General features: G+C 41.5%; 1 protein-coding gene across 5 annotated transcripts in view; it reads left to right on the top strand.

The window, feature by feature from the left end:
• NPR3 (natriuretic peptide receptor 3) overlaps nt 1-10955 on the top strand; it is an 84084-nt gene extending 73129 nt beyond the window's left edge. For 3 of the 5 annotated variants that reach the window (XM_033179298.1, XM_033179296.1, XM_033179293.1), the window contains exons 5-8: nt 3318-3412; nt 5493-5628; nt 7417-7504; nt 8859-10955. In XM_033179298.1, the coding sequence (XP_033035189.1) occupies nt 3318-3412; nt 5493-5628; nt 7417-7504; nt 8859-8970 (431 nt within the window). In that variant the 3' untranslated portion in view covers nt 8971-10955. The remainder of the gene's footprint in view (nt 1-3317; nt 3413-5492; nt 5629-7416; nt 7505-8858) is intronic. The other 2 variants (XM_033179297.1, XM_033179294.1) reach the window with 1 other exon arrangement.
• Nucleotides 10956-13611: the final 2656 nt, after the last annotated feature.

Here is a 13611-nt window from a genome sequence, read left to right on the forward strand (position 1 = left end):
GACTGACAAGAGCTCTTTCAGTTTTACATAGTGCTTGCTCTTCTTTTGAGCCCTGTAATGCACTGGGGTATGCTTATATCTATTTGTAATCATACTAGGGACATTTTTCAATGGCAGGAGCAAATACTGCCAAGTTTAGATTTGGGGCACGTATTTTTTTTTCAGTTGGGACTCCTGTCCCTTGGTTTGTCCTCAGTTCTTAGAAAGGGCAGGACAGGACAGTAGAGAGAGGTTGAGCTCCATCTAGAGTTGTCTGGGCAGTATCTATGATGGCAATTGGCAGATTTCATTTCTCTCTAGTGGATGCCATGTCTTACTCAAAACCGGAGTGGCATCTCCCTTAGCATTAGATAGATTGTAGTTCATGGGTGAGTACCCCTCTGGGATTATCTTATTTTACCTCTGACTGCTTCAGTTGAGGAGCTGGAATCCAACAGGATAATTCAGGGAGCATACTAGGACAGAGCCAAATTTCCCAGAAGTTTTGCACAATACACTGAGAACCTGGCATCTGTGGACACGACCTTGGTTGGCCACATCCCATTCTTAGCTATTACTCACCACGTGGTGTGGTCATTTGTTCTTGGTCTTCTGACAGAGGGACAGGAGCCAGAGAACCAGAGTTGGGGGATGCTGGAGGGCGCCACTGAGGGAGGGTGTTAAGGGAGGGTAGATGCCCATGATGGCTGGAATGTATTTTGGTTAGAGCCAGGGCATGGGCTCAGTTTTCTCATAGGCTATCTTGATGTCTGTATTCTAGGGCCAGGTCTACACAGGCAATATGCATTGAGTCCTAAAACAATCAACTGTGTAGTTCAGTCTACAATTAGAATCTCATTTGGTCAAATGTAAAGATAATTGAGGCCAAGGTAAGTTTTCGGCTTGAATTGCTTGGAGAGCTGATTTTATTTGCTTAACAATGGTCCATCTGAGGGTAGGCCTAAAAAGAACTCTAAGGTATCTGTATGAAGAAAAACCCAAACCTTCCTAAAATTAAAAACAATTTTAACTTTATTGGTCACCATTTGGTGACCATTAAGTTGTCAAGGGAAAAATACTCTGGCTGTGATTTGACAAATTTGGCTTTTATTGCCATGAAACCTGTGATCAACTCTCATTTCAATAAACGGCCTGGGAAGAAGCTGGATTTCCTCTGTGTGAGAGGTCAGAGTGACAAGGTAAATAGGACTGTGGCTTAAACTTTGAGCTCCACTATAGCCAAATAGAAATGGGGTGGAAAGTCTCATTACTTATGTACGGGAAAATTCTGCTGTAAGCCTGACAATCTCACCTTATGTACGATACTCTCAGGTGAAGTCTCACTTTGCTAATTGGCCACCCTGAGGATTCTCACCCCATTTCTTGGCAGAATTGCAATAGCTTAAAGGTACAATAGGTCTTAAATTACTAGGGCCACCTCATCTTATAAAATGCTCTGCAAAATACTTAGCAGGATACAACATCACAAACACCTCTCAACAGAATGACAAATGGTTTTGGATGGCCAATAGCTATATATTTTAAGCCTATTTATCACTTAAGAGTTTTATAGGCTGTCAAGGATACACAAGTTTATGGTAGGTGTACCCTTTGTAACCAGTCTATATTAAGAAGACAAAAAAATCAAAGTGAATGGTAGCTTCCATTCTGTTTCTGGTAAAGTAGACCAAAGTCTGGAAAAATCAGTGGGCCTTCAAACCACAACCCAAAGGACAGTAAACCCAAATACCTGCCCTCTCCAAGCCACACTAGAGGATGGAACTTTCCCTTGGGATCCTTTTTCCCAGACATTCATTTTACTACAGGAGTCCGTACTTCCAGAGAGAACCAAATCAGAGAACCAAATCAACAGAAAGGCCAGTTAAGAATTACACCAAACTCTCCCAGCTGAAAAGGAAATAACTTTAGTTAATTAAAATGGGGCGGATGTATGCAATCTCTTATTCAGTGAATGAGAATTATGACACAGACATATTTAATATCAGCCAATAATATATATTTGTTTTATTGATTAGCTGCTCTGAGCCACCATTATAGGCCAAAGCAAGTGGATACACAAGGTCCTCCATTCTCTGGCTACCCAGTTCCAGCCTTATATGTCACTGACTCCCTTTGTCCACATGGGCCATCTTCCCAGAAATCTCACAATTCCTCTGGTCTCTTTGGGCCTCTGTGCCTTGGTAGATACACCTAGGCCAGCCTTTCAGCCTCTCTCCCACTTCTTGATTACTGCTTGCCCAATCTCAGACTTCCTCCAACATCCCTATAAAATTCCTACTCTTTCACTGAGTCCTCCCTGATTCTCCAGCTTGATGTGCTGGCTCCTCCTCTGAGTGATGTGGGCACAGTCAGGTCTTCTCTACCAAGAGTAATTATAAAATAAATAGTAGTAATAATAGTGATAGTAATAATGACAGTAGATGAAAACAATTAACTTCCGTTAAATGTGCTGAAAGTGCTTTATTTGTTTTATGTCATTTAATCTTCTCCACAGCCTCTTGGTAGGGAGGTACTATTATGCCCATTTTACAGTTGTGGAGACTGAGGTTTAGAGGGCTAATTTCCTTGTCCAAAGTCATGGAGCTATGTAAATGTAAAAACTGGTATTTGAATGCAAGCGGTTAGATTCTGGTGTGAACAAGCTGAATCCCCAGTCCAGGCTGCCCCTCTCTAGAGCAGAGAATGTGTTCAATTCATCTTTGCCTCAGCTGCAGCACTAATTCAGTACTAAGCGTCCAGAGAATGTTTGGATAAACAATCAGCGAAGAACTCAACCGGGATAAAGAAGAATAGCTTTTCTTAGCTATTGGCTCCGGTGACCCAGAAAGCAGGCCCGCTGCTCTCCTGTGTATTAAAGCAGCCTGGAGAAAAGCACATTCACTGAGTCCTGGCCCTGGAATGATTTTTCTTTTATAATGTTCGTCCAATGATAACGCAAACCCATGGCAAATCTATAAATGTACACTACCTCCATTTCTAACTCTGCAAATAAAAAAAAATTAATACAAAACTCTGGGATAAGCACGCTGCTTTCAGGATTAGCCTTAATCTTTTTTTCAAACATATTCCCCAAAGAAGATCATTTATTTCTTTTTCTTTTCATTTTTAAATGGAGAAATGTTAAGAATTTAGGAATGCAGACGCAGATGAAATTACAATGTCTTTCCAAAATGCCAACAAAAATGCTCAGAGTCTGATGAGATTCCCTGTGGCATGAGTTTGTTTAAAAAATCCTGCCAATTCATTCTCTTGTTTTTGTTGGCAGATAGAGGTATTTTAAGTAACCAACGTTGAGTTCTTCGCTTCTGGTCCTGTAGGTATCGCCGGTCAGGTGTCCATAGATGCCAATGGAGACCGATATGGGGATTTCTCTGTGATTGCCATGACTGATGTGGAGGCAGGCACCCAGGAGGTGAGCACGCGAGACCTCTGCACCAGTTGCTCCTTCTGCTCATGGGGACTCTGAGGAATGTATTTGTTCTGGTGGCCAAAGAGCTGTCTCCAATGCAGCTTCCAAATAAAAATGAGTTGAAAAACCTCAACTTTTGATTGAGGGTATCAAGGAAGACTTCAGGAAATGGTTTCATGTTTATTCTAAGTGAGGAAATCCTAGCCTTCAAGTGGCGAAGAATCACACCTTACTCTTATGGATGAGGGTGTTGGGGTGAAATCAGTAAAGTGAAACTAAGTTTCCTCCCTTAAGATTGGAGTTTTCTGGGGGAGTGGGAGGGTGGGTGGTTGCAAACTCAACGTGTGTTCACGTTTCCAAAGATGATGTAGTTTCAGGATAACATCGTGAAGAGAAAAGAGTGCCCCGGACACAAAGATGAGTCTTCTGTGCTTGGGAGTGTGAACTCTCTGCCTCAGTTTCCTCATCTGTAACATGGAAATCATCATGTCTTCCTGGCTGATGTCACATGATTATTGTTATGGGGACAGATCAAATGGAACCTAGAAAAGTACTATGTACATTTTAAATTACAAATATACATGTACAATTATACACATATGCAGTGCTTCAGCAAAGAATGCCACTTCCTCGGTTTCCTTGATCGTTGGCTCCCAGGGTCATCGCTCCAGTGCCCTTCATGGGACCTGGCATATGGGACTTGCTGTTTTCCTCTTTGCATGTATCAGGTTGGTGCAAAAGTAATGTGGCTTTTGCCATTATTTTTAATTATTTATTTTTAATGGCCAAAACCTCAATTACTTTTGCACCAATCTAATAGATGCCTGGCTCTTGTGGGAAGTTCTGAAGCAGCAGGAGTCACGCTCGCTATGTTTAATGAATGATTTTTTTGCTCACTGAGTGGCCTGTGTCTCATCTGTATTCCTGGTTACCCCCCTGGGAAAGGTGGGTGGCGACAGTTCATCAGAGTCTATTGTGAGGTTGCAGGGGTGAAGGTGTATAAAGCCGTTGGCAAGTGCCCGGTACACGCTAGCGATTGTTATATTTTGGTGGCGATCTAGGCTTCCTCTAGACCTGACGTGGTCTGTGAGAACCTGCTGCACCTCGGTCAGGAGAAGGGGAGGAGACGTCCCAGCCACTCGGAGCCATATGCTTGTTATCAGACAGAAGAGCAATGACTCCCGAGAACCCGGGTGGGAAGGCACTTCTAGACTGGGGCTTGGGGAGCGGATCAAACAATCATTTTAACCAGAAACTGAGGGATAACCATGGAATCAAACCATAACAGAATAATGATTTTCCAGCGGCCAGAGGAGCCAACTAAGAGAAAGAGAATTCAGCCTGGAAATGGGGGTGCACATAGGGTGGATTCATCAGAGAGGAGAGTGCAACGCTTGAAGGAATAGTCTGGCAACCGGAAGAGGTCAAACAGGAGGTTCCTGAAAGACGCTCTTTCATTATATGTTGAACAATTGAGGGCTGTGAGGCTGGGTACCTGTCATATGCTTAAATCGGGTATACAGTGGACCCTGGCTGTCCTTCACATGTCCCTGAAAGTAACTTGGGCCTTACAATTGGCTGACAGGGTGGGCTGCTATGGGACAGGTGGGTGGGACGGTGCCCTGTCCGATGAACAAAGCAAAAGCCAGGAATTCCAAGATTATTCCTTTCCACTAGGTGGTAGTGACTGAAGAATCCTAGGGGCAGCACTGACAGGGCTGGGCCTTCAGTGAGGGTAGGGCCCGGGGGCACCACTCTCACCACTTCCCACCTCCTTCTGCTCTGGCACGACCGCTCTTAATGCCCTCTTGAGAGCACCATTAGTGACTTCAAATCTTGACTTACAAAGTCCCCAGAACACACAATGACCATCAGTGTGGACAACCGAGGAACCTGCCCTAGGTACCGCACTTTCTGAAGCACTTGCTGTCCTTGCCCTGGAGACAGTGATTTGATGAAATGCCCAGAGGCAGCCAGTTTAGATCAGGCTGTGTATTTTGGGGAATAGCTGTGGAAGGCTGCGAGCTTTGTGCCTCCTTTGACCTTTCGGTTTGTCTATTTGGTTTTTTTTGCCTCTATATAGGTTATTGGTGATTACTTTGGAAAAGAAGGTCGTTTTGAAATGCGGCCGAATGTCAAATATCCTTGGGGCCCTTTAAAACTGAGAATAGATGAAAACCGAATTGTAGAGCACACAAACAGCTCTCCCTGCAAATCATGTAAGTCTAGAGACTTAATTTGCTATGTATGTCATCACCTCTAACCTTAGCATAATGTAAGTTTAAAACCCAAGTGTTTCTAGGGCTTACATTTGGAAGTTTACATTTCTTTCTCTGATGTGGTAAAACATCAGAGGGAACAGTTCACAAACTGGCATCTTGCCTTTAGCAGAGGCTTTCAGGTCTTCTTTCCCTTCCAGCCTTCTCTTCCACAATGGTAGAATGTTTCTCCCTATTTTTACATCTCTTACTATAATCTCTTGGCTAGGTCATGCTTCCACTTTTAGAGAAAATCAAAATACAATTAGTAAATATCACTTGCTTATTCATCTCTCATAGCAAGTCTCGTTCTGATTTTCCAAGTTTGTGGTTGCTTTCTAGCTCCTCAGAACCAAAGAGATAATATCCCTTAAACATCTGAACACTTACACATTGGCAAATAAGTGTAAGATGTATTACTTATGAGCAGCTTTGTATACAAGTAGAGAAGCAAGTGGATATCCTCATAAGTACCTTACAAATAGGAAAGTTGTTAGAAATCATTGTTTTAGAGAATAAGGTAATGAGGGAGAACAAAGTGAATATAGGTCTTTCAGGAGGCCAGCTGATCATTTTAGGCTAATATATGTGTGCTTTTGAAAGCATCTTTTAAACTGTTATGTATTTATGTCTATGCCATAATTACAGGAAGGAATTAAGGAGAAAGCGTGTTAAGAACACACTGGGGAGATTGGGCCTGTATTTGGAATCTCACTGTTGTTACTTGCTGGTTTTGTGACCCTAGGAGTGTTCCTTCAGCTTTTTAAGCAATTTTCCAATGTGTAAAGAGAAAGAAAAGTGCCCAAAGCTTAGGACTATTTTGAGGATTACACAAGATGACGCATCGAAGGCTGCATACTAAACTCTAGATACAAGCTAGCTATTTATCATTTTTCTATAACTGGGACACCACTGAACTTGATTGTTTCAAAGTGTCATCCACATTTTCACAAAGCTATGTAGGACATTTTGACATGAAACTCTGGCTTTGGTGAGAGAACATCTAAAAACAGAACATTGACCCAATGAATTTTTCATCAAATCTTCTAGCACTTTGAAGTGTCACCATCCATCTGTGAAAATAAGAAGCCCTGGGTCAGTGCCCTGGTCCATCTGGTTGTCTTCTTTGACTTACTTACTTACTTTATTTATTTATTTATTTTTGAGCTGGAGTCTTGCTCTGTCACCCAGGCTGGTGTGCAGTGGTGCAATCTCGGCACGTTGCAATCTCCACCTTCCGGGTCCAAGTGATTCTCCTGCCTCAGCCTCCCGAGTAGCTGGGATTACAGGTGCCTGCCACCACATTCAGCTAATTTTTGTATCTTTAGTAGAAATGGGGTTTCACCATGTTGACCAGGCTGGTCTCTAACTCCTGACCTCAGGTGATCCACCCACCTTGGCCTCCCAATTCTTTGACTTTAAACTCAAAAGAGAGTGGGTATATCTGAATTCTTCACTTCCAGTTTTCCTCTGATTCTTGAATTTTCTTCTGTTCTCATTGTGTCCACACTCTTAATAGTGTGCTTGTTTATCTAGCACTTTCTCAAATGGTTCTTAAGCTTTGCACTAGGCAAAAACAAACAAAGACATAAAACAAAAAACAAGTGTACTGTCCCTTAGAAAATATTTCTGAAAAAGGAAAAGTTGCCTCCAGTGGGAAATCGAGGGACATCTTGCAATGAATGAAACTCAAGGCATTTCTAACTGTATCTCAAAATGAACCCTGGTTATCTATGCTTCTTTTTCAAGCAGGTGGCCTAGAAGAATCGGCAGTGACAGGAATTGTTGTGGGGGCCTTACTAGGAGCTGGCTTGCTAATGGCCTTCTACTTTTTCAGGTGAGGACTGTTTGTAAAGGTACAATTCACTCTCTTCTACTGTCTTTGTCATTTGTTTTTGCTTGATTCTATTTGTGACTTCTCCACATCCTTCTTTCACCCAGGAAGCACAGTGGTTAAAAATATCAGCCATTCTTTTGGTGTGACTCTAGGTTTGGTGGTCAGTGGTTTAGCATACTGGGCGCTGGGGTCATGGGTTTCAGTTACATCTCACTGTGGGACAGAGAGCTGCTGCTGCCCTTTGATCACAGATTTTTATTTTTTATCTTTTATTTTTCTGTTTTTTAGAGATGGAGTCTCACTTGTTCTGTTACCTAGGCTGAAGGGCAGTGGCACGATCTCTGTTCACTGCAACCTTCACCTCCTGGGTTCAAGCAATTCTCCTGCCTCAGCCTCATGAGTAGCTGGGACTACAGGTGCAGACCACCTTGGCTGGCTAATTTTTTGTAGTTTTAGTGGAGACGGGGTTTCACCATGTTGGCTAGGCTGGTCTTGAACTCCTGACCTCAAGTGATCTGTCCACCTTGGCCTCCCAAAGTGCTGGGATTACAGGTGTGAGCCACTGTGTCCAGCCCTTTGATCACAGATATTCTGACAAGAATTCCTACCACCCACCAAGTGAAGCAGTCGGGGAGGGAATCTGGATAAAGGGGGAAATAAACTTCTCCCTTCTCAGGCTTTCTCCAATTCAGAATTAGGTGCCAGGGCTCACCTTAAAGAGGAGGAGGGAGCTTTGTGTAGCCCATGCTCTCAGGCTGATCTGTGCTCAGTATCTGGAGAGCCCACATGCTCATTTGCCACTGTGGTTAAGCTCCAAGGCTGCAAAATTGTAGTAATGCGTGTGTGTTCAAGGTACCGATCGTTCTGCCCCGTGAGGGTGGGCCATTCCTTTGTAATCTTTGGTGGTTGAATTTGTGGTTTCTTCATAAGTCATTAGAGCAAGGTTTCTATATTTCTGCATGGGATTGTAACTAGGCGTATGTGACCCTTTGTGGGAACATTGTATTCCTGTTCCTTTGGCCACAGTACACGTAATTTAATTTTTATCTAGGGCATATCCTGGGAGTCAGGGAGAACTTCTGTAGCCGAATAGACAAGACCTAACCCCCAAGGCACCCAGGGAAGAAGGGGAAGGCTTGTTCTGTGGTATTTGGAAAAGCATGGCAATTTTCTCTCTTGAATAAGGGCATCACGCCTGGGGGCACACTACTTTAATCTCTGACCAGGGTTTCATATTCTGTCACTTCTCATTTATCAACTCAAACCCAGATGTCCCTTGAGGGCACTCTTTGTAAGAGAGCCCGTGGTATTTTGTAGCAAGTTTTATTACGACATTCACTTTCCCTTTACTCAGGAAGAAATACAGAATAACCATTGAGAGGCGAAACCAGCAAGAAGAAAGTAACCTTGGAAAACATCGGGAATTACGGGAAGATTCCATCAGATCCCATTTTTCAGTGGCTTAAAGGAAGTCCTCCGCTTTTTTTTTCTGCCTGAGATTCTTTAAGGAGATAGATGGGATGAAAGACATCAATGAAACAGAAAGGGCCTTCTTGAAGAATTTATTATTTTAAGCAGTTAGTCATTTCATTTTAAAATTTCTTTAGAAGCTCAGGAACTATTGTTAATCACCATCTGCCTCCAGGCCTTTCATCTCATGACAAACAAATGTAATAATGATATCATGTCACTCTGTTAAATGTGCATACTGTTTCAAGGGCATATGATTAGATTTACGTTTTTAAAATCTGATGTCTCTATATCTTGATGGCTTTTGGCAGCATTTCACACAAGGATATAAAATGTGGTTTTCTTAAATGAAATGTTTTGTAGCTAGAATAAAATCATTTTTACAAGTAGAACATTCTTGGAAAGAATTTAACACCCAATAAGGGGAAAATGTAATGAAAAATCTCAAGGTTGGTAATACAGCCTTACTCCCTCTAGAGCTGGAGGATAGGTTTGTGGTTGAGGACTTCTGTGTCCAACGTCTACATTCAGGTTCTGACTTCATATCTTGAAAAAGGATTTCCTCCCTTTTTCAGTTTCTCATAAATGCTACTCTGGATTGTTGTAAATATTAGTGAGATGGGAGGATTTACAGAAGAAAAGCAAGTCTAAAATGTTTCCTTTTTGATGTAAAAAAAAAAGTCCCATTTCACACTAACATTTTATTTTACAAGTATTTTAATCTTATATTTTGGCATTAGAAAAATTTGTCTTTTTTTTTTCATTTTGAAGATTAAATGTTGCTTACATTTTAAAAGCATGGGTGAAGTGTACAACAAACCAATAATGATAAAAAATGCTTCTCTTTTTCTCCCTGTTTCCCTCTTTCCCTTGGGAACAGCCAAATGCTAATTTCTGCTTTAATTGTAGAGATGTGGAAGTGTATTCAGATTACAAACTCTACAGGAATACATCAAAATTTTAACTCTTTTGCATTTTTACTGTTTAACTGTTTTAAATGCAAGTTATTTTAGGGTGACACTCCTTCCAGTTCTGGCCAAATGATGAGTTTCAAGATCAAGAGTAAAAAGTTATTAGAATTTTTAAAGGGAGATAGCCCTTTTCCCTGAAGAACAACTTTGTTGAGAGTTACAACTTGACAGCAAGTACAGAAATGACAAATTTAAAACTTTTACATGTGGCATTTACCAAAATCCCCAGTGATGATTTTGGTTAAAAGAGGGAACCTAAATAGCTACTCTATTCCCTTTCCGTTAACTCCACAGAACTCTATAGGCATCCATGAATAACTGTAATAGTGGGTTAGGTGTGGAGATAAGGAATTTGGACAAAGTTGAGTAAGTTTTTACTGGGTATCTGCTTTGCACCCAGTAGTCTGCACATGCGTTTAAACTCAGGTTACCACTTTCACTTATATTTTATGGAGAAGATAGACAGTGAGGGAAGAATGGGAAGCTGTCATGTCAGTTCACCATCTTGGAATTACATAACTGGGGTCTTTCCTCAATAACATTTTGAGCATCTGAAAAATAGTATAAAAATTATCTTAATATCTATTGAAGGGCATGTCTAGGGAGGAAACAGGAGAATTTGAGCAGTCCCTTGGTGGTGATGAAGCTGGTAGCTCACACAAGTAACAGTGGAGGCAAAGGTAAGCGCAAGCTGCCTGTCCCAGATGCTGACCCATGTGTGCGTGCTTCCCTGGAGAAGTCTGCTTCTGTTGCTCCCACTTGAGTCACAGTTAACAGATTATTTCTGTGTGAGGCACATTTCTCTTCTGTTGTTTAAAAAATGGGAGCTGGGAGGCAGCTAAGAGGGCAGGATAAAAGAATTAAGTACAATCAACTGAAACAACTATGTTGTAGTTCTCCATGCTGGATGCAAAGGAAAAAGTGTTGAATTCCAACAAGGATGGAAGAAGAAGGCAAGAAGGGCAGACTCCAGAAGATCTAGTGCAGGAAGAGAGTTTGAGAAGTAAAATGCAGGAAAGCAAAGCATTGTACCGCTTGGGACTCCCCGAAGTGAAACAGCAAGGAAGAATTGTGTCCATTTCAGTTACTTGAATTGGAGAGCTTGTTTCTCTCATTTTTATTTTTCAATGATTTTATTTTATTTTATTTTTTTTATTTTAAAGATACTCATTTTCTCTTATCTTGTGCTTGTAAAAAAAAATTCACATTTCAAGTCTATGTGCTTATTACGGGAGAAAAATAATCTACCTGGTTGCAGTTTTTGAGTATAAACATTTCTAACCTTTTTAAAATTTTTATAGCAACCCATTAACACTAACATTTTTAGAACAAATATATTCTATTTTAACTTCAGGTAGAGGAATAGTCCTAAACTTAATATGATAGCTCTAGATAAGATCTTAAAGACAAGTGAGCATTTAGTATTCTAAAAATGGTGGAACAAATCATGAGGTTTCTGGATGCCATACCAATTTAAAATCAATTCTCATGTTAAGATTGATTGCTGGCTGGGCGCGGTGGCTCACGCCTGTAATCTCAGCACTTTGGGAGGCCAAGGCGGGCAGATCACGAGGTCTGGAGATCCAGACCATTCTGACTAACATGGTGAAACCCCGTCTCTACTAAAAAAAATACAAAAAGTTAGCCGGGTGTGGTGACGGGCGCCTGTAGTTCCAGCTACTCCAGAGACTGAGGCAGGAGAATGGTGTAACCCGGAAGGTGGAGCTTGCAGTGAGCTGAGATCGCGCCACTGCTCTCCAGCCTGGGCAACAGAGCGAAACTCTTTCTCAAAATAAATAAATAAATAAATAATAAATAAAATAAAATAAAAATAAAAATAAAAAAGATTGATTGCTTATTTACATGTCAGCCATCTACGATTTTTTCCTTGAAATCTGCATATGGGTTACCAAAACTCTGTTAAGTTTTGAAAATTCCATTAAGTTGGAAACCTTGGTTAAAAATGTAGGTGCTTGGCCCAAGGTTACCCTGAATTCAGATCTCTCATTATTATATTTGGGGATTTACGTTCCTAACTGCTAAGCAACATCTTTGACAACTAGTAATTCATACTCTACTAGTGGTCACATGTCATATAGTAAAATAAATAGGGCTTTAGTTCTTAAGTCATTCTGTAAGTTTTTACCCTGAAATCCAGGGTGTTCAGATTTCAAAAGCGATACTTTATCAGTATTTTCTCATCCAGTCAAACTTCAGCTGACATTGATACAGGTCAAAATGCGTAGATGCTTTTTGGTGTTGGAAATAAGTGTGTGTCCTATGGTCATCACTGTCTTCTTAGATTTTTGGGTAGGGGGGCAGGTAGGGGGAGACTCAGAAATAAAAGTGTTCTCCAGATAACTTCTATCTGGAAAGAATTTTCTATACAGAGTCCATCTCTCCCTCAAGACTGACCACAGGTTTCATGAGAAGGCCCCTGAAAACATCACATTTCTCTGACGAGCCATCAACTTGTCTTTTCTGGAACCACAGGCATGGTTCTACAGACCCTACTGTAATTCTTCACATTTCAGAACCCATGATTAATGGAGGGAAGAGAGAAATGCATGGGAAAAGAACACCTCCTTTTCTCCTTTCTCTTAAATTCAAAGACGTTTGCTTTGGAATGCCCTCACTTCTCTCTATTCACAGGCTTCTAGAATCATTAATTTACTCAAGGCACGTGTGCCTTCTTTGCTCCAAATGCATCAGTTTTGTTTTAGTTATGGCTGATTTTGGGTGTGTGTGTGTAAGATATGCAGTCAACAATGAGATGAAGGCCATTGCATAGATCTCATGCAGATAGTGATGGATTTAGAAAGTAGGTTCCAGTGACGTTGCTACCTTCTTATAAGCCAGTATACACTGGCTATTTGTGGAAGTCTCTTTGGGAGATCAAATAGAGCGTTATGCCACTGGGAGTGTTTATAAACTGGAAGGAACAAGCACCTGTGTTTCTTGGGACACAAAGCACTCAGATCCTGAGTGGATGCAGACATGAGAGTAAATGTCAGCCCAAATTAGGCCACTCGACCTACGGACATTTCTTGGGTTATATTTAATCACACCCCATGGTTTCGGGCTACATGAGGAAGCTGGTAACGAGCTGAATTTCTTATTCGGTGGAAAAAACGGAAACTGTCTGAAAACACGGATATAGTTTAGGGGTCATTGTGGAAGCAGAGAGAATGAGATGATGATGTTCAGAGGGACCGGCTTCTTCTTCAGTTGTATTTAGAACTGAAGAATAATCAATAATTTAGTCCCCCTTCAACAGGCATACTCAGCAAGAAGCGTGGAACATACTGAGCAAGAAGAATCAGAAGCTTGATCCTCTAAAAGAAATAGAAGAGGGTAGCTTTGCCTGTTGCCACTGTCTTTACTGTCCCTTCTGCCCCCCACCCACATCCACATCCAGCGTCACTCCAAGGATGCGGCAGCATCTTGCACATGCAGGTAGAAATTTGTGAGTAGGCCTGCATACTTCCTCGGGGGAAGAAAGACAAACTAGTGCTGGTTGTAAGAATGTAGCTGGTTTTTCATCAGAACCCTTATGCTAACCTGACCACACTTGCTCTCGGGGAAGTTCGAGCCTGTGATGTGCATAAACTCTAACAAGCTTGGCTTTGGTGTTCAGCACGCAGATTCCATAAACGTCTCTTGCAG

This window comes from Trachypithecus francoisi, unplaced genomic scaffold (genome assembly GCF_009764315.1).
Source record: "Trachypithecus francoisi isolate TF-2019V2 unplaced genomic scaffold, Tfra_2.0 Lachesis_group2, whole genome shotgun sequence".
NCBI classification, from domain to species: domain Eukaryota; kingdom Metazoa; phylum Chordata; class Mammalia; order Primates; family Cercopithecidae; genus Trachypithecus; species Trachypithecus francoisi.